We start from the raw sequence: 22,310 nt of genomic DNA on the forward strand, positions 1-22,310 counted from the left end.
TAACAGCTCTGCACCATGCCATGCAGCTGGTGGAGGTCAGGACTCGACCAGGAGCCACCTGGGACTCTAACCCATGCCCCGACACAGCAACAGCTCCCCGCCATGCCATGAGACTGGCGAGGGCAAGTCTCAACCAAGTACCTCCCAGTTCCTATGGCACCAGACAGTCAGATACCATTGGGGTGACAGGTAGAAGGTGAGGAGGTGTGTGTGTGTGTGTGTGTGTGTGTGTGTGTGTGTGTGTGTGTGAGAGAGAGAGAGAGAGAGAGAGAGAGAGAGAGAGAGAGAGAGAGAGAGAAGTTCATGGGCTGGGGGAGAGAGCCAGATCTGAGGAGATGAGGGTGGTGAGAAACAGGCTATTGTGAATGGCCTGCTGGCCACCTGAGTCCAGGGTCATTTCCTGATCTGTACAAAATTTGTATTCAATAAAATTGTGCATGTTTTAACCTTAAAATGCATACATGCTAAAAATGAACTCACAATGAAAGTTAGGAAATACTTGGAACATGAAAATAAAGACAAAAGAGTTGTGGGATCCTGATTTTTTAAAAAAAAAAAGACACTCAAAGATTTGGTTGTAACTTAAATGCACTTAATCTTTTAAAAGATTAATCAATGAATGCTATTCTTAAGAAGCTTTCAAAAACAAGCCTGGGGATGACTCCCTGTGGCAGAGAAATTAGAAGCTCTGGGTTCAAGCCTCAGCACAACAAAGGGAAAAGAGGAGATTTCAAAATTAATAAGGTTTAAAACAAATGAGAGAACGGAGCAATTCAAAAGCTGACAGAACTCAACAACACATGCAAAGAAAATGTGTATAAGTCACAACTAAACAATAGAAAACAAGTAGGCAGAAGACCAGGCAGAGAAACTGAAAATCATAATCAAATACTCTAAGTAACTTTACAGTAAGTAAGAAACTTGAAAACCATAAAACTGATTTTTTAGAAAAGGTATGAACAATCACATTTTGTTTAGAAGAAAATTTTAAAATGTAAAACTAATAATTATTAAGGACATTTATTTAATATTCAAAAAATGGCAACCCCCCCAAAAAAACCCACAGAGTTAGATTAACAACATAGACAAGTTTTATCAAACTTCAAAGACTAAGTGATTCCAATATTTCATATAAATTAGATTTTTATTTACAGGTTTTTGAAAGAAGCTTTCTGTTTTAATTAACTTGTGCATTATATGAAACAAAAATAGAAAAAGCAAAGAAGAAAGTCATCCAAAATATGGAATGCTTCACAAATTTGCATGTCATTCTTGCTCAGGGGCCATTCTGAGCTCTCTGTGCTGCTCCACTTTAGGACACTTTAGGATACCTACTCAACTCATTTCCCCGGGAGGCAACTTTAATCTTGACATCGGATAGAGAATGTTTTGAGGGGAAAAAAATAGACTTCTCCAAAAATTGATTTTAAAAAGCTAAGCAAGATATACTAAATGTAACTCAGTAGCTTACAAAATACAATGCAATGAGGTTGATTTGGAGCATAGAATGGTTATTTAGTAAGACAAATGAACATTTTAACAGAAAAGTATTTGATACAATTAATATCTATTCCTGGTTTTAGAAGACCTATAAAGTTGGGGAAAAAAATAAGGTTTTGCAAACATAACAACAAAATTCTAGGTCATGGTCAGCAATAGGTACTAAAACCATTGGCCAGAACACAGGCGTGGACTGAACCCCAACAGTACAAAGTGCTGTGAGGGCGGAGGGAGAGTTCTCTTTCTACAGAGAATGAAAATATGAGAGGACAGAAGAGCTTTGGAGAGCAAATCAGAAAGACAAGCAAGCCTAAACATGCTGATGATAGGTTGTAGAATATCCTCGTCTGTGATTTTCCCTAACAATTTAAAACAACAGTTAAAACTGAAGTGGCATTTAGAATATGCCAGGAATGTTCTTCACCTCTATCTTGACTTTAAACCCTTCAACAGGGGTTGGTGAGATGGCTCCGCAGCTAAGGGTGCTTGCCACCAAGACTGGTGACCCTAATTCAATCCCCAGCCCCTCAATGTCCAAATAGTGGAAGGATGGCAGAATGAATCCCACAAATTGTCCTGTTACTTCTATGTGCATGCGCGCGCGCGCGCGCACGCGCGCGCGCGCGCACACACACACACACACACACACACACACACAGAGGGGGTGCTCTGGGGTAAAGGCAAACAAAAAAAAATCACTAAATCCTTGTCTCCTAAAATGGAAGCTAGCTCTTTCCATATTTTCCAGACACTGGCCCTAAGGCATGAGGGACATGCTCTAAGGCATGTCCAAGAACACATTAGTTACTGCCTAGTAACGGGTGGAGCCTAGATTCAAGCCCACATCATATGAGATCCTTGCTGAGACACGGATTATCTTGTTTACTACAGCATGTCTTTGGAACCCAAAGCTTGAAGAAAATATAAAATAAGAAGAGAATGAGTCTACAGTGCACTGTCTTTTGTAATTCAGACTAAATGAAATAATGAGGAGAATCCCGGAAAAGTATGGATTGGAGAGATATATAATAAGTCCTTATTTTCTCTCTCTGTGTCTCCCTCTATGTCTCTGTGTGTGTCTCCATCTGTCTCTCTGTCTCTCTCCGTGTGTCCCCTCTCTTATCTCCTTCCCATTCCTATTAACCTCTACTTTTCCTATCCCAGATGTATAACTTTGTGCTGTATTGTGTGACCTATGTAGTTCAACCAGAGCCACTGGTGTGAGCATTGTCCTGGAGCTATCCATTGAAGCCTTGTGGGGTCATAGTAGATACAGAAGGCAACAATTCCCCCTCTCCCTGAAGCATCACAGTAGCAAATAGTGAGCGGCGGGGGCCCTTGAGACCAGCAAGACATGTTCTTTTTCATTCAGTCATCAATTATTTTTCCTAACTTCCTCCTTCATTTAAGAAGTTTCTGTCTGCTGTTGTGCATAGGTATCTTCAGCAGTATTAAGAGGCCGAAAGTGCAATGCCTTCCCTCCGAGTCTGGAGTTTCACGGGTCCTGCTGTTGCTTGCTACTCCACTGTGTTTTTGGAAGAAGGGCACATGGGAGTTGATACAAAATCTTACTACATAGTAGCTCTCTGGCCAGGAACTCACTATGTAAACCATGGTTGGTCTTTAACTCCTTAGTGCTGGGATTGATTATAGGTAACACAACCAAGTCAATCATGTTTTTTTGTTTGTTTGTTTTTTGTGTGTGGTTTTTTGTTGCCCCCACCACCACCACCACCACCACACACACACAGGGTTTCTCTGTGTAGCTTTGCGCCTTTCCTGGAACTCACTTGATAATCCAGGCTGGCCTTGAACTCAGAGATCTGCCTGCCTCTGCCTCCCAAGTGCCACCACCGCCTGGCCCTCAATCATGTTTTTTAAACATATCTCTGAGTCCTGACTAATCCATCTTCAGCTCCACGAGCTGATACTGGTAAAATCCACAAAGGAAGAGAACATACGTTTCTTCCGCCATTTACACTTCTACACTGAATCCCCTCGCTCCTTCCCTAACTCTACCTTTCAGGGTCATTGTAGTCAACCCACTGACCTGAGTTCACTCTCCTATCCTAGCCCCTTATAATTCATTTCTGTGGTCTTTATTTTATTAAGAAAATGAAACATTCTCAAAGACAAAGCTTTATTCCCATCATAGATTTCCATACTCATAACATCAGCAATGTCCTTCAGCAAAGACCACCATGAACACAAGTCTGAGTCAACAGGTTGAGTGACAGAGGAGGGCACATCGATGGCCATGAGGTATCTCAGTAAGAGAATGTCAGAAAGGTCCAGTTATGGGACTTGGGTTTCCATTAGGTCTGCTAAAGAAGGGAGAGTCTTCTCTAAATAGATGCTGTCAACAAGTTGGGACGCTTTAAGATGGGTAAAGAATAGCACTCACTCATGCTCTGCGTTTTGTGGCCGAACTGTTAACTGTTCATGTTAGTGTTGGGCAGATGCTTGTTTTAGGAGAATAACAGAGCTTAGCTGAAGTGGCAGACCAGCTACTGAATGTCAGAGGGCTGTGTAGAAAGCCAGTTTTCAATGATAAACAGACTTGTTTGGCAGGATCTTCAGGATAAGGCTCCTCCTTCAGAAGTTTATCTTGTTTTTGTCTTGTTTCCCTATCAACAGAAGCTGTCACAATGCTTTCTCAGCTAATTCCTTCTAATGCTTAATTAGCACCCAAATTATTTTATCCATTGCCAAAAGCTATAATCAGAATGCCTTCATAATTTGCAATAATAATTTTTTTAACAAACACAAGAGAATTCAGAGCTGAAAACAAGATTTTATGCTTTTTTTCAAGATTTTTTGTCTTTCATTTAAATTTTTATATATTGAATTGTTTTCATCTCCCCCAAATCTTTCAGGAAAAGATTGAGGATTTCCAAGGTCTTTCAGAAAAAAAATCAGTTTTCTGAAACATCAGAGAACCTAGCAGTTAAAAGCAGAATTTAAGATTTTTTTTTTTTTTCGTTTTTTGAGACAGGGTTTCTCTGTGTAGCTTTGCGCCTTTCCTGGAACTCACTTGGTAGACCAGGCTGGCCTCAAACTCACAGAGATCTGCCTGGCTCTGCCTCCCAAGTGCTGGGATTAAAGCCGTGCACCACCACCACCACCCGGCAGAATTTAAGATTTTTATGGAGTGGTTGGCTGACTTGGCTACCTAAGTAGGAACCCCTCAAGAAGACTTAATTGACCACAACCCAGTGTCTTTATCCATCCAATGACATGTGATATTTAACTTGTCTACTACATAAGCTTCTGTTCAACTTCTGTTGAACTAGGTTGAAGTTCCCTTTTGATAAAAGATGGAATCTTATCAACTCAGGAACAAACACTAAAGGTCAGTCCCCTGGTCATAACTGGTAGGCACAGCGACAACCTTTCTATCTTAGAGCATTAGCAGCAGCCTGTGGAAGACCACTGCTGAGCAGAAAGGCAGAGACAAGCATCTGCATGGGTTGTCTGGGGGAACCTGGGGTGTGATAGCATCCAGAGAAGGGTCCGAATGAGGAAACCTGCAGACCCTCCAGATGAAGGAGATGGACACAGGGTCCTCAGAGCCATGCAGGTGCAGAGCAAAGATCCTGGGAACACAAAAAGTCAATGTCCACCAGTTTCTTGTGTGCACCTCACGATGGCCAAGATGCACTGTGGCATGGTGGAAATACCAGACTAGAGCAGCAGATGAATGGGTTGAACTTCCCAAAAGGCCTGGTCCACACTAACAACTCACTATCGGGATTACAGAAGGGAAGGGGGGTTGGAGGGACAGAGGGAAGGAAGAAGGGAGGGAGGGAGGAAGAAGAAACAGACTCTCAGAAACTGATTTCAGAGTAAAGAATCCTACAATCCTACTGCAATAAAGGCAACCAGCTGACTACCTGCTTGCATGCTCTCTCTCTCTAAATCATGGTTTTACTGGAATATTGTTACACTCACCCATTTTTTATTGTCTTGCTGCATCACTGAGTATCTCTGCCATAAACTGAATGCCCTTCACTGTATTAACTCTCTGGCTCTTTACAGAAAATTCTCCCACTCCAATACCACAAAGTCAGTTCAGAACAGTGAGAAAATCTTCAAGAATGTGATTTTTTAACTAAAATATTGTCTAGAGCTCCAACCTTCTAACCAGCTTTGCCCTCGTGGAGCTTCTGGACTAAGCAAAAGACGGCTGGTAGACTCATGGAAGAACCCCAAGGGTGATGACCCTACAAGGAGGGATGCGTGGGCACCAGCTTGGGAAGCTCTGGAATAAACGCATCCACCAAGAATTTGCCCTGGAGAAAAACTCAAACTAGACAGGGAAGGGAGGAGTAGGTGGAAGGCCCAGACCCCAGAGACAGAACAGGGGCAAAGGTTAAAGAATACCAACAGGTCTGGGGGAGAGGGGAGTACAAGCCACCTCTGGAGCTGCCCTTGATCCCTTGGTTCCTTGTGATCTTTAACACTGGGGTCTTGGGGCTTTATCCCAGGAACAATGGAAGCTTATGAAGGGCTTTAGGCAAGAAAAGACTAACCGGTATTTAAAAGTCTCTGATAAGGCTTGAGATTTTGTGATTATTAGATCAAACAGGATCATGCTTTTATAACATCAAGTTTAAAAAGCATCTCTCTGGAATTTTTACTTTGGGTGATATTTTTTTTTCAATCTATTCACCCATTTTTACCACACACACACACACACACACACACACACACACACACACACTTTCAAGACAGCTGATGTACAAACTAGCATTGTTGTAGGACAGTCACCAAGCTCCCTCATTGAATATACCAAGAAACCAGCCGTGCATCTTCACACATCTACTCAAGGGCTGTTGCCTTATCATAAGATAACGCTACGGTTTGGGTAAATCTGAAACACAACCGCAATAAACTGAGATTTCAACAAAAAAGACTTGGAAAGCATAGACTTAAAATGCTACAGGCAAATGCAAGTCACTTACCTGTGGTTGTGAATGTGAAAAAGCCAGGAGAAGCAAGAGACTCCACTGTGGAAAGTCAGGCTTGTACACCCCTTCCCAAGTTCAGCTTACATCGTAATGAAGCATTGAACAGAAATCGGGCTTTCTCCAGGACACTATTTGCTTATAGGTCAATGCCCTAAAGTCCAGATCTAGCACAGTTCAGCGACATGAGAGGAAAGGTCAACCATACTCAAAGCAGTAACCCCGAAGCCCAGAGTGCACTAGGAACCTTCTGAGGGTATCAACAAGCTTTAGAAAGAGCTATTTGCCTTAGAAAGAGCCCTAGAGGTAGAGAGCCTGGAAGAGGCCTGACTCTTCTTTTGTAAGCCCTTGATTTGAAAATTTTACTTAAAAATCTAACAAGACAAAAAGACTGCTAGTCTTCTCTCCTCGATTTGAAGTGGCCCTTGTGACATCCTGGGGTTGTGGGCCCTTGGTGATCTGGAACCAACCCACCTGGCTTTGTGGAGAATTGATATCATGCAATTACCTTCTTGCTCAGAGGTCTGAGCACACAGGTGACCCTTGAACCCTGGCCTGATCAGTCAGTAACCACAAGCTCTACCCACCAGCCGCAGTAGAAATGCATGACTTTAAAAACACATTTCCATTAACAAAGACTCAAGGCAAATAAATGCTTAGAGTTACCCCGGTCTCCTTTTCTGTCTTCTTACTGTCAGCTCCATCTATTTCTAAAAAAAAAAAAAAGAAAGAAAAAAAAAAAGAAAAGAAAAAGAAAAGAAAAAAGTGTAGTTTTTTTTTTTACTATTTTTCTTTATTAATTTGAATTACATTTTTTAAAAAGTAATACAGTCATATGACTCAAAATGCTATTTATTTTTTATTTTTCTCCTGCGAAGGGGTAGTAGTAAGGTTGTGAACGTGGGGTCACAATGTGTACCCCAAGTCAGGGCTGGCCACCTGTCATTTATAAGTCAATAAAAACATGCGAATTAATAATGGAAGGCAGAAAAAGGAGATTTTATTCAGCGAACACTCAGTCCCTGGGCTCTTGAAGTGAGATCAATGTTTAAACAGAGCACCAATGAAATGCGCATCTAAGTAGCTCCAGTCAAGGTGTGGTCTTGCATTCTGTGCCCCCCCCCCCCGTCCCCTTCCCCTCCCCCACCGCTGACTGTGCTTCAGTCTTGCTCCTGTAAGGTGGTCTGACTAGTTAGAACTGTTGAAACCTCAAGAGACAAGCCCCACCCACACCCCATACCCTACACCCCACACCCCATATCCTATACCCCATCCCCCCAACCCCCCTATCTCTTCCTTCTCCCAGCGTGAGATTCTCAAGGAAATTTCCATTTCTTTGGGGTGCACTGCTCCTGTAGTCTGATAGTCAGAATGAGAGACACAAAGCGGCCCTTTAGAATGTCTTCCTTACTTCCAGGCCAGATCAGGAGAAAGACCTTCCTAAAGCATGCCCACCATGCCAGCACATGGCTATTGAGCAAAAAGCCTGGATGGTGCAATACAGTGGCATGCATGTTTACCTAAGTGGGTGAAGACAGGCCAAGAATGACTTTCAGAGGCAGGGAGATGAAATGCTGCAGTGTGACAATGAAATGTCAGCCCAGCGGCACAGAATAACAGGGAATGGCCACCTATGAACTTTCTGCTTCATTATTATCACCCTGCAGATCAATATGAGTTGTAAAAACTCAGCATTAGTCATCGTGTTATGCCCAGATTGTGGAGACCCCCAAAAGACCACCACACAGACCGAATTCCATATGTAAAAGCAAAGAGTCTTTATTTTCAAGCTCGGAGCTTGGACTCTCTGATGATGAAGTGGCAAGAGCAGAGAGCCCCGGGCCCAGGCAGGGTGGGCTTTTTATCATAGCAGAGGTTGGGGTGAGGGGGTTTCTAAGGTTTAGGACCCTGATTGATTGACATCTGTCTAGGGGTATAGGGAATGTTTGGAATGTCAGGTATTTCCCCTTAGATGCAGGCCTTCCCTGGGTAGGAGTCAGCTCATGGCTCTTTCTGGATCTGGGTGTTACCCACCAGTTAGCCTATTACAGAAGCTGTGTCTGGGCCTCTAAGCCTGTCATGGAAGTTGTGGTCAAGCTGTTTTGCGCCCCCCACACACACACATTCTCTCCTTCACAAGTACCAAGGACAGGACTCAATCATGAGTCCTATCTGCCCAGGGGTTCAAGAGTATTGGGACCTAAGAACCATTAGCTAACAGATTTTTCTAGATCAATGACATCTATATCTATTGCCATTCTTAAGGCCTTGTAGCTCTGATCTTTTGAGTACAACCAGATTATAATCTTGAATAATATTTTTAAGGCCATATAATACCTCTTTGGTTCTTCACAAAGAGGATTAAGTGTCCTATTGCAGAACCATTTTAGTTAATAAATTTATCAATTGACAACTCTGAACCTATTATCCTGGTCTGTCAATACGCATTATAGTTAACCGTTTTGTCTCCTGTGCGAGGGAGTTTCTTTTTGACCCATCATTTCAACCTATTTTGGGAGGGAACATGGGACCACATTCTCTTCTGGAAATGCTTCAAGCTGACTTTGGGGCATTGTTGTCAGGGTTCCAAAAAAGGCTGAAAAGCTAGTTAAAGGCTGGGCAATGGGACATCTGTCAAAAGCATGTGGCTATCTGTTCTAGCTGTAGAGAAAAGTAACAATCACATTGGTGGGCTGGTCCACATCAGTTTTTAGCAAATCCTCAGCTTATAGTTGTCCAGAGCAGTGTAGTCAGCAACTGAAGCTTGGAGCTGACTGTCAGCCAAGTAAAAACCTGGTGAGACAACTTTAAACCAGAAAAAAGTCAAAATTTATGAGTTTATTTGGAACTTTTAGGCTCATAGTCTTTAGTAATTGGGAAGGGCAGGAGTCCCAAGACCAGGAGAAAGAAAAAATATCATCCTTAGAAATAGATAAATGGACAAAATTTAAGCTGTACTTATCTGGAGTCCTTCTAACCTCTGTGAAGTGGATCCAAGTTTTATGATTCTTTTAATCCTCTGAGGCCTATATGAATTATCTTACAAAATGACATAAAAGTTTTAGATATATTAGTATTACCAATATGTACTAAAAACCATATCATAGACAAAGCAAGTAATAGGTATCTGTAAAACAGCAGAAGTACACTCATGACTTTTATGAGTCCTAGCAAAAACTACAGAGAGCCAGACATAAACTGGACAGAGATTTTTTTTTTCAGCCTGATGAAAAGCACTTTTAAGTTTATATTTAGATGACAACCAAAATAAATCTAAAATGTTGAGCTTGTGACTGGACAGTAAGTAGTCATTGCTCTACCAGCTTATCAGAACTCTATTAAATGTTAAACTCTGAACTTTTATATCATAGAAGGGGAAAGCAATCTGAAACATTTTTCATAATTTAAATCATTTATTTATATCTTTACAACTTGCATTTATATCTTAAATAATTTTTTGTGATCCTCAAAGTTTATAAGCTTTTATATCTTCAGAACTTTATATATCTTAAAACATTGTTAGACCATCAAAACTTGTATAGACTTTCATATCCTCATACCTTTTTTCAGATCCATATTTAAACATTTATGACTTATTTAAACTTTCATATCTTAGAACATTTTCTTAAAAATGAGCTAACAAGCTGGCTATAGCCTTGTGGAATGATCTGGTTGTCTGATGCTGCCAAGCTGATGAAGTTATAGCTAGCCTAGCTGTCAGTACTATCAGAGGTCTGAGAAAGATAAATTATATCTGAGTGCAAACCAAGCAGCTTCCGATTCTATAAATGACAGCGACTAGTCCATACCCAGGTCTCCATAGCATTAGAGGCACAAGTATCAGAACAGCATCAATCTTCTTTGGCCATCAGGCCCATAAGGGGAGAGTTTTTCCTATGGAAGAGGGAAATGAGGAAGACTGATCTTAGTTTGTCTAGGCAAAAGAGATGCAATCAATTCTTCAGTGTCTTGCTGCTTGCCCACAGTCTGTGTCAGATCCTGGCAGCAGGTGTTGTATTGGGGCATCTCACTCTGTGGTCAGGATTGCCATAATCCAGCTGGAGACATTATGGTGCCCCATAGTCTTCTTTGTAGACCTTGGGTCACTGCTAAGTTCTGGGAGTCTGTCTGATATGATGAGCTTTTAGATCAACATATTCTGCAGATCTCTGAAGTATGAGTGCTGTCCAGGTATATTTGAATAGACAAATTTTTATTCTAGTTACTTGTTTTAAACTCAACCCTGAAAACATATGCAAGGGACTAAGTAAAGCTTATCCCTGTAATTAATTACATCAGTACTTAGCATGACTACAATTAAAGAACTTGATTATTTATAAGATAACTATTTACTTGTGTTCTCTAACAGTCTACAAAAGATATCCTTAAAAACAATGATTTTGAGTTGAAGCTCTTGTAGTATCAAATACAGGTTTAGTAAACAAACCAAAACAAAATAGTCACATGTTAATGGAAGGGCCCTAAGTCCCTTTTAACAGAGATAAAGAGGTTTAGCAAGCAGGAACTTTCTCCAAGCCCCTGAGGGAATGGGAGCTTTATCTAAAAGCCTGATATTGGGAAGGAGACTTTGTAGTTTTATCTCTGGTAAGTATGAGCCTTAAAAACAATTTCTCAATTGAAGTTTCTTTTAGAATCAATATAAAACATTTATATGACTCAGTTTATCCAAATAGCTTAAGCTTAACAAATTTAGCAAAGACAAAGAGGCTAGACATGCATTCTTAAGCCTGAATAGACCTCGAGTAAGGAGAAATATTCTCCGAGCCACTGGTTCTCAACGTTCCCGATGCTTTGACCTTTCAACATAGTTCCCCATGTTGTGATGATGACCCCCTCATTACAAAATTTTTCCATTGCTATTTCACAACTGCAGTTTTGTCATTGTTATCAATCTCAATGCAAACATCTGACACACAGGTGGTCCTAGGCTATCCCTGTACAAAGGTTTGTTTGTTTTTTAGCTCCAAAGGGTCGAGACTCATGGAGTCAGAAGCCATTCCAAGCCCTTTGCTTGGGTCATTGTCTTGCTGCTTCACAAGAAATGAACATCTCAATTTCTGATGACTCTTACCTGGGTGACTGTTACATTATAAAGTTTAGCTGCCAGAGCAAGGTGTATTCTTGTGTATAAAGGCATTGAGGTGCAGCTTTAATATTGATCAAATATCTTATTTATTAAACACAGATAGCTATCTATTTGAATTCTCTAGAAGCTTGCTGTTGAACATTTGGCAAAGACATAAGTACTTAGGTGTAAAATCTCTAAGTTAGCTTTTGTTAATATAAGCAGATCTTTATAACCTTAGTAAAAGATGGCTGTCAGCCATGTGGCTGCCTACATCATGATGAAGTCACCAGCCAAGATGGAGGAGAGCCACGTGGTTGCTGTTTAAAGCATGTTTTTCTAAAATACTTAAGTGCACACATACGTACAATTGGATCCAAGTTTCATACACATACATACAGAGTTAAAGCTAGCTTACACTCATACATACAGAATTAAATCCAAGTCACACACTTGTCCATATACATACACTTGTATATATCTCCATTTTTAACATAAACATTTTGCAGTGAAGAATCATCAGTTATTTTTAAAATGAAAACCAACCAGAATTAACCTAATATGGTCAAATTTTAAATTCAGCATTTGCAGGTACGAGAAACCACAACATAGTTCACATCCCCTCTGGCCTTCTACAACCTTCAATCCATTCCTTAGATTCGTCAGACATTTACTTCAAATTCCTCTTTCCCTTTCCTTCTCTTTATTATTCCAGTCTTCTGCTTCTTCTCTTATTTTTTAAACACAGAAACTTTGTTATTTTTGTGGTTCCCCTCAGTAGTCTAGAATACATTGTATGGCTAAAATATTTCAAACAAGAACAGATACATATACCATAACAAGAATAACTCTAAATTTGCATGGACACTGTACCAATGTGAAGCATATGATACTAGCAGTAGGGTTTTTTTCTTCTTCTTTCTTTAACCAATAATAATTTGTAGCCAACCCCTCTAAATGATGACAAATATTTATAATCTATTGGATCTGATTGATCAAAGCAGCCCTGACTACAGCATTATAACATAGCCGTAGCTTAGCAACCATAGGCAGCGATACTCCATTCTGCTGTTGGAGCCAAACCATGGTCGGATTTGGCAGGCACCCCCCAGGGCTGGTCTTGGGAGCCCTACTCATCAGCATGAAAGGGGACAGCATGCAGCATGGGGACAAAAGATTGTTGTTAATCCCAGATTCTCAAGAGCAGCAAACTGAAAGGGACTCCATGCCCCTCAGGGGGAGGGCCCCTGTAGGCCACTCCTCAGCTGTGATCCCAGAGGGGCATTTCTCCACCAGCCCACTGGGTGCCCAGGTCAGGCAAGTTCTGAGTTCCGTGAGGCCCCCACCAGCTCCTGCCTGCTCTGCACGGCAAAGTCTCTACCCTGAGGCCTGGTCTCAAGCCTGTTGTGTCCAGCCCTGCACTGCTCATGGGCCATCCAAGTGCCCAGTGGCTCAGTGGTGACCCTGGCACTGCCCCTGGCACTGCTCACCAGACATGCAGCACCACAACAGTGGGCTTCTCTGCCTGCTGCTGCCTGGCTCTGGGTCAGAGAGTAAGGAAGCAATGAATGACAAACGGCGCTGGTTACTGGTGGAAAGGTCAGGGTCATGACAGAACCGGGTTGCTTAGTAGCGAAGAGCTTTATTAGGAGGAAGGGGAGGAGGGACAAAAGGACCAGGCCTGGGGAGGAAAGAGAGAGTAAGATGGTAGGGTGGGGGAGAGCAGAGCAGAGCAGGGAGAGAGATGGTGTGGTCTGCGTCTGGCTTTTTAAGGTGCAGATTGTGTGACCATGCCTCATGTATGTAGTCACCAGTGCACCCTGATGATGTAATACGCAAGACCTTTTGCTTAACTCCTGAATTCACATGTGCAGTCATGTAGCTGGAGTGAGGGAAGAATTCTAACACTTAGTCTGTCCCAGTTCAACCAAAGGGACCCTCTGTCCCTTCTGCTGGCCATCTGGCCCCAAGGGCTGTCCATGTACAGTTTCTATCTGGAGTTCCAACACACCCATAAGCCCAGGCATAAAATACACATACTTGTGGCCACATTTCTCACACATTCATATAGGCAGGACATTTCAACAGAGAGACAAACAGAACTGTTTCCTAAGGAAACAGTGTCAGCTGACCAACTCAAAAATCCTAAAATAAGAGTCTACAGTTTGGGTAAGTCAGGAAAAGAACAAAATTACAACACACAAGACGACAAAACAACTCTCCTGGTGCCTGGAGACAAAACCAAAAGGAAGACACTGGCCTCATGCCATCCCCATCTATACAAATCGAATTCAAAAACAAATCAACCAAAGGGATCTAAATCCATCCAAAGGACTTTCTGCAGGTACTTAACAAATTTTGGACTCTCTTACAAAAGGGTATCCAACAGGCTAAAAGGCCCACTTACAAGAGGATAATCCCAAAAGCCCATTTATAAAAGGATGTCCAAACGAAAGTAAGCATAGAAAAAAGTAAGCATAGAGCCGGCTTCAGGCTCTATGGGCAGTGATCCTGGTGGGCTTGGGGGATCCCGGGACAAGCCCCCACATGTTATGCTCAGATCGTGGGGACCCCCAAAAGACCACCACAGAGACAGAATCCCATATGTAAAAGCAAAGAACCTTTATTTTAAGCTTGAAGCTTGAGCTCTTTGTCTGATGCAGCAGTCAGAGCAGAGAGCCCTGAGCCCAGGCATGGTGGGCATTTTATCAGAGCAGAGGTTGGGGTAAGGGGATTTCTGGGGTTCAGGTCTGACATTTGTCTAGGGGGTTAGGAAATATTTGGAATGTCAGGTGTTTCTCCTTAGATGCAGGCCTTCCCTGGGTGGGAGTCAGCTCATGGCTTTTGCTGGATCCAGGTGTTACCTGCCAGTAAGCCTATTACAGAAGCTGTGTCTGGGTCTCTAAGCCTGTCATGGAAGTTGTGTGGTCAAGCTGTTTTGGGTCCTGTAGTAGGAATCTTAAAAGTCTTATTAATAAAAACAAACCTGAGGCCAGTTATTGGGGTGAATGCTGGAAGATCAGAGAAGCAGAACAAGCCACAGCTACCTCACCTCGCCAGTTCCTCAGCTGGTCATGTTTCCTCAGACTGCAAGCTTCTGTGTCCTCATCCCAATGGCTCTCAGCTGAACTGCTGCTCGAAAGCCTGAAAGCTGAACCAGCCAAATGCTGAACCAGCCAAATGCTTCTAGTTTCATTCCTCTGAGTACCCTTTGGGTTATATCCTGCTGGTAATGGCATCTGGTTGTAGAAGGAACAAGTAGGACATTTCCTTACAATTTCCTTGGCTTGTTGCCAGGTTATGGAAAAATCCTTTTTTAAACCTTTACTATTGACATGATGTTTTTTATGAAATTCTGAGGCCTCCTGCACATTTCCTATCAATAGTTTATCAATCTCATCATTACCTTGTGCTAGAGGGCCTGACAGACCAGGATCGAATGTGAGTTATATATAAAGGATGACTCCTTTTCCTGATTGTATCTTGTAATTGAATAAATAGTGAAGTTAATTCTGAAACATCAGGGATAAATTCTGCAGTCTCAATATGTAAAAGAAAAAGACAATTACTAGTTTTAAATACTTTACATTGGATTTGGATTGTTTTATATTGTATACAAAATATATATATTGAGATTGTTAGAATATGCCACACACATATTTCTAATCTTGCTCAAGATATTGTACTTATACCATTCATTTAACAATGCAATGCAATTTGCTAATCCTTGAATGTTATTATTGCCAACTATTAGGATATATAGAAATGAAAGTTAGTAGTTAGACATTACAATCGAACTTGTAGTCATATTAGGTGTGTTTTCAAGATCAAACAGATATATTTTAGATAGACAGGTCATTTTCAAACCCTTCAGAGATCTACAGAATATGGCATTTAAAATGTTTTAATATCTTAGAAATTTTTTCTTTTTTGTTATGACTATGAGACATGTCGGCTCCTGGCAGTACCAATCTACTTCAGAGAAATTATGAGCATTGAAGAAATTGCATATGGAGTTAACTTTCATTGTGGCCAAAGTTAGCCACTGGACAACAAAGTATCCTTGAATCAACTGCTGACAAACAAGACAGACAGAACATGAAACAAAGGACTACAGATTCTTGACAAAATAAGTGTGATTGTGGCTTCATCAAAAGGCATTTTCTGAAGCCAGGACAATATGGCACCATCCCTGAAGTGAGTGGCCTTTGCAATCTGGAAAAGGTACTATGCCCTTTTCTTCGAAGACAGCTGAACAGGCAGTGGGCCGATGGCTTCTGATGTGCAGTGGAACAGCAGCTGAAATAGTTATTCTTGAAGAGTAACTAAGCTCACCTCTCTCAATAGTAGACTGGCGTTTAATAGAGGGATGTGGAGAAGAACGGGATGCCAAGATAAAGCCACATGTACACAGCCAAGAAGAATGGACAGCTGAATTTAAAAAAAAAAAATCAACAATTTCCAGAATTTAAAATCCTGAATCATGACATGACACTAATGGAATTCAGATGTTTCTGGTACATGGACTGCTCTCTCACCAAATGTGAGGTCAAACTGTTGACCTGTGTACATCCTAGTTCAAAAATGAGTCTGTCAGATATGCTAAGCCTATAAGCTGAAGATGATGCCCCAACACTGTGGAGAAACCTCAGGTGACTGTCCAGGCAGCTGGCTGTTTCTGTCAACTCACATTTTTTTTTTTGAAGCTGCTTTCATGCACTTCCTGTTTTTATTTTTTATTAGGTAGTATTATTTCCTTCTTGGGTCTCTGAGGGAGTTGAAGATCAGTTAGTTATAGTTATAGTTTTCCTTGTTAAGAATTTCAGAAAAGAAACTCACTAGAAGTGTAAATGTATAAATTTGAAAGACAAGACAGTTCTGTTAGTAATATAAGTTAGGATAGAAAGTGAATCAGGTACATTTTGGACTTATCAAAATAGGATAGATAATGGAATTATTTTCTCTGAATTTGTCAATTACAAATGGACGAGACATTTTTTAGGTATTTATTGTTTGTATATATATGGTATATAGTTATTATACTTTTGTATGTAGTTTTTCTTATATTAGTTATAACTTTTTTCCTTTTTTTCTTTTTATTAAAATAGAAAAGGGAAAATATGGTGATATTTAATTTGTACTGAAATGTGATTTTATTTGTATATTAATAAAGTTGCCTTGGAGTCAGAACAAGCCATAGCAAAAGCTGGGTGGTGGTGCATGCCTTTAATCCCAGCACTTGGGAGGCAGAGCTAGGCAGGATCTCTGTGTGTTCAAAGATACAGCCAGCATGGAGACACATGCATTTAATCTCAATACCAACCCTAGAAGACCTGGAGATTGTACAGACAGGCAGTGACAAGGAGATCATGTGGCTGGGTTTACAACCAATGAGAAGGCAGAACAGAAAGTCTATAAAAAAGACAGGACACAGGAAGTAGGTCTCTTGCGGAGAGGAAAGATAGCAGAAGCAGTGAAGGGTAAGGTTTTCAGCTCTCAGCTATTGCTCTGACCTCTTGGCTTTTAACTCTGCAATTGGCTCTGTGTTTCTTATTTAACAAGATGGTTACATCTACATCATCCCCCACAAAAAAAGGAGCCTGCAAGCCTCTCTTGGCGTCACCATTTTGTCTTTGTGTTGAATGTGTGGTCCCAGCATGCCGGTACCTTTTTTCTTGGGATAATAAATGCTTTTGCTGATTGCATACCTGGATGGTGGTCTTTTGTGGGACTTCTCCAGAGCCCAAACACCAGCCTGCCTGATGCCTTGGCTGATGAGTTTTCATGTTGAGTTTTATCCAGAACACCTCCCTTTTGTGATGCATTAGTCTTGGAAATGATCCTTTGCTAGCGCTTGTTTACAGGCAAGTACAGGTCATGGAGATGCATGCCAAGTGATTATAATTTTGGCATGGGTGGTGTCTCCTACTCCCTAGCTCAGAGCAAGGTGGTTCATACTTCATACAATGTAGACTGGTAACTGGGATCAGTTTTGCCAAATTAGTCAAACACATCTTGAAAAGCAACCAAGTAAACTCTTGAACTCCGTGTCTATCTTTCTTTAAACTTTCCAGCCACATATTCAGTGATAATGAGGTAGGCATGTTGTCTTTGTTGTGTTGAGATAGATGCTTAGAGTCTTGTAAGCCCTTTATGTTAGTGCTGGGTGACACCTGAAGAACTCTGGCCTGCTGCTGCAACAGTACACTCAGTGTTCTCTTAAGGAACCAAACTGATAGAATGAATACATACAGGAAAAGTGGATTTATTAGACTGGCGTAAGGATGTGGTCCAGGTTCAGGTCCAGCAAGGTCTGGTTCATAATGCAAAGGCCAAGAATCTGGTAGTTGTTCAGTCCATGAGACTGGATGTCTCTGCAGCCCTGATGACGGAGCCCTGGAAAGTTGCTGGTCCTCTACTACCTGATCTATGTGTCCTCCAACCAAAAACAACACCAAATTCCTTCAGAAATCAGTGCCACGTGGAGGATGTAAAAGATGGAGCTCCCCCTGTACATGGCTTTAATGCTCCTAATTGACCTGTGCAGAAGACAAATGGATCATTGAGAGTGGCAGTTGACTATCACAAACTCAGTCAACTGCAGCTGCTGGACCAGATGTGATGTCCTTTCTTGAGCACACTAACACATCTCCTGGTACGTGGAAGGCAGCTGCTGATCCAGGAAATGCCTTTTCCCAGTACCTGTCCATAAGGGCCACTGAAGTAATTTGTTTCCAGCTGGCAAAGCCAACAGTTTATGTTTACAGTTTTACCTCCAGGTTATATTAACTCTAGTTCGAAGGGATCTTGATCATTGGTCTCTTCCACAAAATATCACACTGGTACACTATATTGATGACATTCTGCTGATTGGACTAAGTGGGCAGAAGGTAGAAAACACTTTGGACTTGCTGGTAGCACATATGTGCATCAGAGGATGGGAAATAAGTCCAACCAAAATTCAAAGACCTTCTACTTTGGTGAAACTTCTAGGAGTCCAGTGGCGTGGGGCATGCAGAAACATTCCTTTTAAGATGAAGGAGGCCCCTGGACACTCCCACCACCAAGAAAAAAGCACAACATTTAGTAGGCTTGTTTGGATTCTGGAAGCAGTGCATTCCTCCCTTGGGTGTGTTATTTTGGCCAATACATCAAGTCATTCAGTATGATAATATTTTATTTGTACTGAAATGTGATTTTATTTGTATGTTAATAAATAAAATTTCCTGGGGGTCAGAGCTAATAGCAAGCCATAGCAGAAGCTGGGCGGTGGTGGTGCATGCCTTTAATCCCAGCATTTGGGAGGCATAGCTAGGCGGATCTCTGTGTGTTCAAGGACACAGCCAGCATGGCAGACACACACCTTTAATCTCAATACCAACCATAGAGACCTGGAGGTCTGTACAGACAGGCAGTGACAAGGAGGTCATGTGGTTGGGTTTACAACCAATGAGAAGGCAGAACAGAAAGTCAATAAAAAGGACAGACACACAGGAAGTAGGCCTCTTGCTGAGGGGAAAGACAGCAGAGGCAGTGAAGGATAAGGTTTTTAGCTCTCAGCTATTGCTCTGACCTCTATTAACTTTGCATTTGGCTCTGTGTTTCTTATTTAATATGACTGTTCATCTACAGTTCAGGGAAGTGATAGCTATGAGTGGGGTCGGAACAGGAGGTGGCCTTTTCACAGGTCCAGCTGCTGTGTGTGCGGAATGCCATACCACCCAGACCACATGATCCAGCAGACCTGATGGTGCTTATGGTGTCAGTGGGAGATAGGAGTGCTGGCTGGAGCTTTTGACAGGCTTTTGCCTTAGTTTGCTTCCTATTGTTCTGATAAAGACCACAGGCAACATGAGAAAGGAAAGGGTTTATTTCATTATGTAACTCCCAGGTCACAGTTCATCACTGAGGGAAGTCAGAGCAGGAACTCTGTCAGGGCAGGAACCTGGAGGCAGGAGCTGATGCAGAGGCCTTGGAGGGGTGCTGCTTACTGGCTTGCTCAGCCTGCTTTCCATCATCCTAGAGGTGCCATGGCTCACAGTGAGCAATGTCCTCCCACATCAGCCATTAATTCAGACAATGCCTTACAGGCTTGCCTACAATCCATTAGGATGGAGGCAGTCCCTCAGTTGAGAGTCCCTCATCCCACATATGTTTTAGAAAAAAATTCAAGTTAAAAAAAAATAATTAGCCAAGCAGTGAGCTTCCTAGACCCAATTCACTAATTCATTGCTTCTCTTGCCCCTTTGAAGCCACATACTTTTTTAATTAAGAAAATTTTCATTCATTTTACACACCAATCACAGATCCCCCTCTTTCCTCCTCCCACCCCTTCAGCACCCCCTCAACCCAGCCCCCATTCCTTCCTACATGAAGGTAAGGCCTCCCTCATGGGGAGTCAGCAGAGCCCAGTGCATTCAGTAGAGGCAGGTCCAAGCGCCCCACCACCACCACCTCAAGGCTGTGTGAGGTGACTCAACACAGGTAGTGGGTTCCAAACAGCCAGCTCATGCACCAGGGATACCCTCACTGTCATCTTAGAGCCTTTCTCCAGTAACTGATGGAAGCAGATGCAGAAATCCACAGCCAAAGACCAGGCCAAGCTCCAGGAGTCCAGTCAAAGACAGAGAAGGATTCTGTGAGCAAGGGGCATCAGGATCGTGATGGGGAAACCTACAGAGACAACAAAATCAAACTAGTGGAAACTCATGAACTGTAGATCAACAGCTGTGGAGCCTGCATGGGACTGGACTAGGCCCTCAGGATAAGCGAGACAGTTGTGTAGTTTGATCTGTTTAAGGGTCCCCTGGGCAGAAGCCACATATTTGAGGAGTTACAGTTGAAGTAATCATGGAAAGTAATTAACCAACAGGTGTGATGGGACTTCTGTAGTCCCAGCATTCCAGAAATAGAAGCTTCTGATCAAGACCCTATCTGAAACAAACAAACAAACAAACAAAGGAGCTGGCTATGGAGACCCTGTCTTCAGCACCAACCAACCCTCAAACTAAGAGGGGGGGGGTAAAAAAAGACATGAAGCCAAACCCAACTTGCATCTACTCTGAGAGGACCAGTGAGATGACAGCTGTAACAGTCAGACACCCTCTCTGGAGTTTCCCCAAACCCCACACCAGAGCTCACATATCCCAACAAGATTCCTCATTGGCTATGGAAGGCCACTTCCTGCATTCTCAGGAATTCATTTCTGTATTGTCCATGTTGATGTAAGGGTATGTACTAAAGGCAGTCACCCACTATCCCACTTCTCCCTTTCCTTTCCTCTCCTCCTGCTCTCCCTCTTCATTCCTCATGGCTCTTGTATGTAGATAAAGAAATAAGCCCATCTGTCAAACAGAAGTAAAACTCATAACACCTTATATTCCATTACCACCTCTCAAAACAGATCTCAATGAACTGTATTCTCTGTTTCTGTGGCAAGGAGCTTATAATACACAGTGCTTACCAATGATACACTAACCTCATCGACCTAACCTCAGTGACAACTTATGCTCTCCAGGTTCTAAGCTAGGGCTGGATTCACATTACTTAATCTCTCCAAGGTTAAGATTCACCTTTCCAATTCATGAGAAAACTGAGACTCAGAGATGTCACATGACTGCTCTATCCAAGGAGACCCATGTGTAAATTGAAGTCCAGTCTGTTGTACATGAATTCACACCCTGTCCACAAAGCCAAGCTGCTCCTTAGAGAACTTTACCATTTACTTTAATTCACCTTGTCGGAAAGTTGCTGCTTTATATCATTCATTGCTTTCTATTAAAAGTCTTCTAAGTCTACATAAGTGTAAGGCAAACATGCATTCAAGGAAAGCTGGCTCCAGAACAAGCCCCAGTCCAGCTAAACCAGACATGGTTATTATATCCCTCTTCTGCTTTCAACGGGATAGAGTCAAACATGTGACCCAGTTTTGTTCAGTGCAAATGGTAATTACTGATATCCTTTAGGAGTTTTAACAGGAGGGATTATTTTATACTTAGGTTTTTTTCCCCCTGTTTTCAACAAGTACCAAGGGCTACAGTAGCCACCTGGTGACCATGGTGTGATACACAAATGATGAAAAGCTACACACTGAGGATGGGGGGATAGGAACACCTGGGACTTGATGATAGCATTAAACCATTAAACCAACCCTGAACCCAAATATGTCCAGGTTTCATGTCATGTGAAATAATCACCTCTGATATTTTAGCCATTATCATTGGGATATTCCTTCATGTGAAACTGCATATATGCTAACTTATAATGCCTGTATTCTCAGAGGGCTTCAGACATACATGTATGGATAAATTCATGAACACCCATCCTTCACACATTGAGACTTGTAGCTAGAGTTTTTCTGGTCCTACCTACCCTTGGTCAGGACAAATCTCTCTCACCCAACAGTCCCACAGCTGCTCAGACCCAACCAAGTAAACACATAGAGACTTATATTACTTATAAACTATATGGCTGTGGCAGGATTTTTGTCATTTAGTTCTTATGTCTTAAATTAACCCATTTCTATTAATCTATAAGTTGCCACATAGCTTGTGGCTTACCGGTACCTTACATCTTGCTTGTTATGGTGGCAGCTGGCAGCATCTCTCTGCCTCAGCCTTCTTGTTCCCAGAATTCTCTTCTCTGCTTGTCCCACCTATACTTCCTGCCTGGCTACTGGCCAATCAGCATTTTATTTATACAGAGTAATATCCACAGCAGAGATTGTCAGAGCAAAATACTCCACCTTGAAGGGAAGC

General features: G+C 42.0%; 2 protein-coding genes and 1 non-coding gene across 3 annotated transcripts in view; 1 reads left to right on the top strand and 2 right to left on the bottom strand.

Moving 5' to 3' along the window:
- Window positions 1–6,562, bottom strand: part of Abcb11 (ATP binding cassette subfamily B member 11) — an 86,834-nt gene extending 80,272 nt beyond the window's left edge. Inside the window, exon 1 of the mRNA XM_036185502.1 lies at window positions 6,465–6,562. The gene's annotated coding sequence lies outside the window, so the exon portion shown is untranslated. The remainder of the gene's footprint in view (window positions 1–6,464) is intronic.
- Window positions 21–22,310, top strand: part of Dhrs9 (dehydrogenase/reductase 9) — a 63,768-nt gene continuing 41,478 nt past the window's right edge. The window contains 1 exon segment of the mRNA XM_036184218.1: window positions 21–196. Within this exon segment, the coding sequence (XP_036040111.1) occupies window positions 21–196 (176 nt within the window).
- Window positions 1,236–1,339, bottom strand: LOC118583268. Its single transcript, XR_004944854.1, has one exon. It is a non-coding gene; the product is annotated as a U6 spliceosomal RNA (small nuclear RNA).

The sequence above is a fragment of the Onychomys torridus genome, chromosome 4 (genome assembly GCF_903995425.1).
Source record: "Onychomys torridus chromosome 4, mOncTor1.1, whole genome shotgun sequence".
Lineage (NCBI taxonomy): Eukaryota > Metazoa > Chordata > Mammalia > Rodentia > Cricetidae > Onychomys > Onychomys torridus.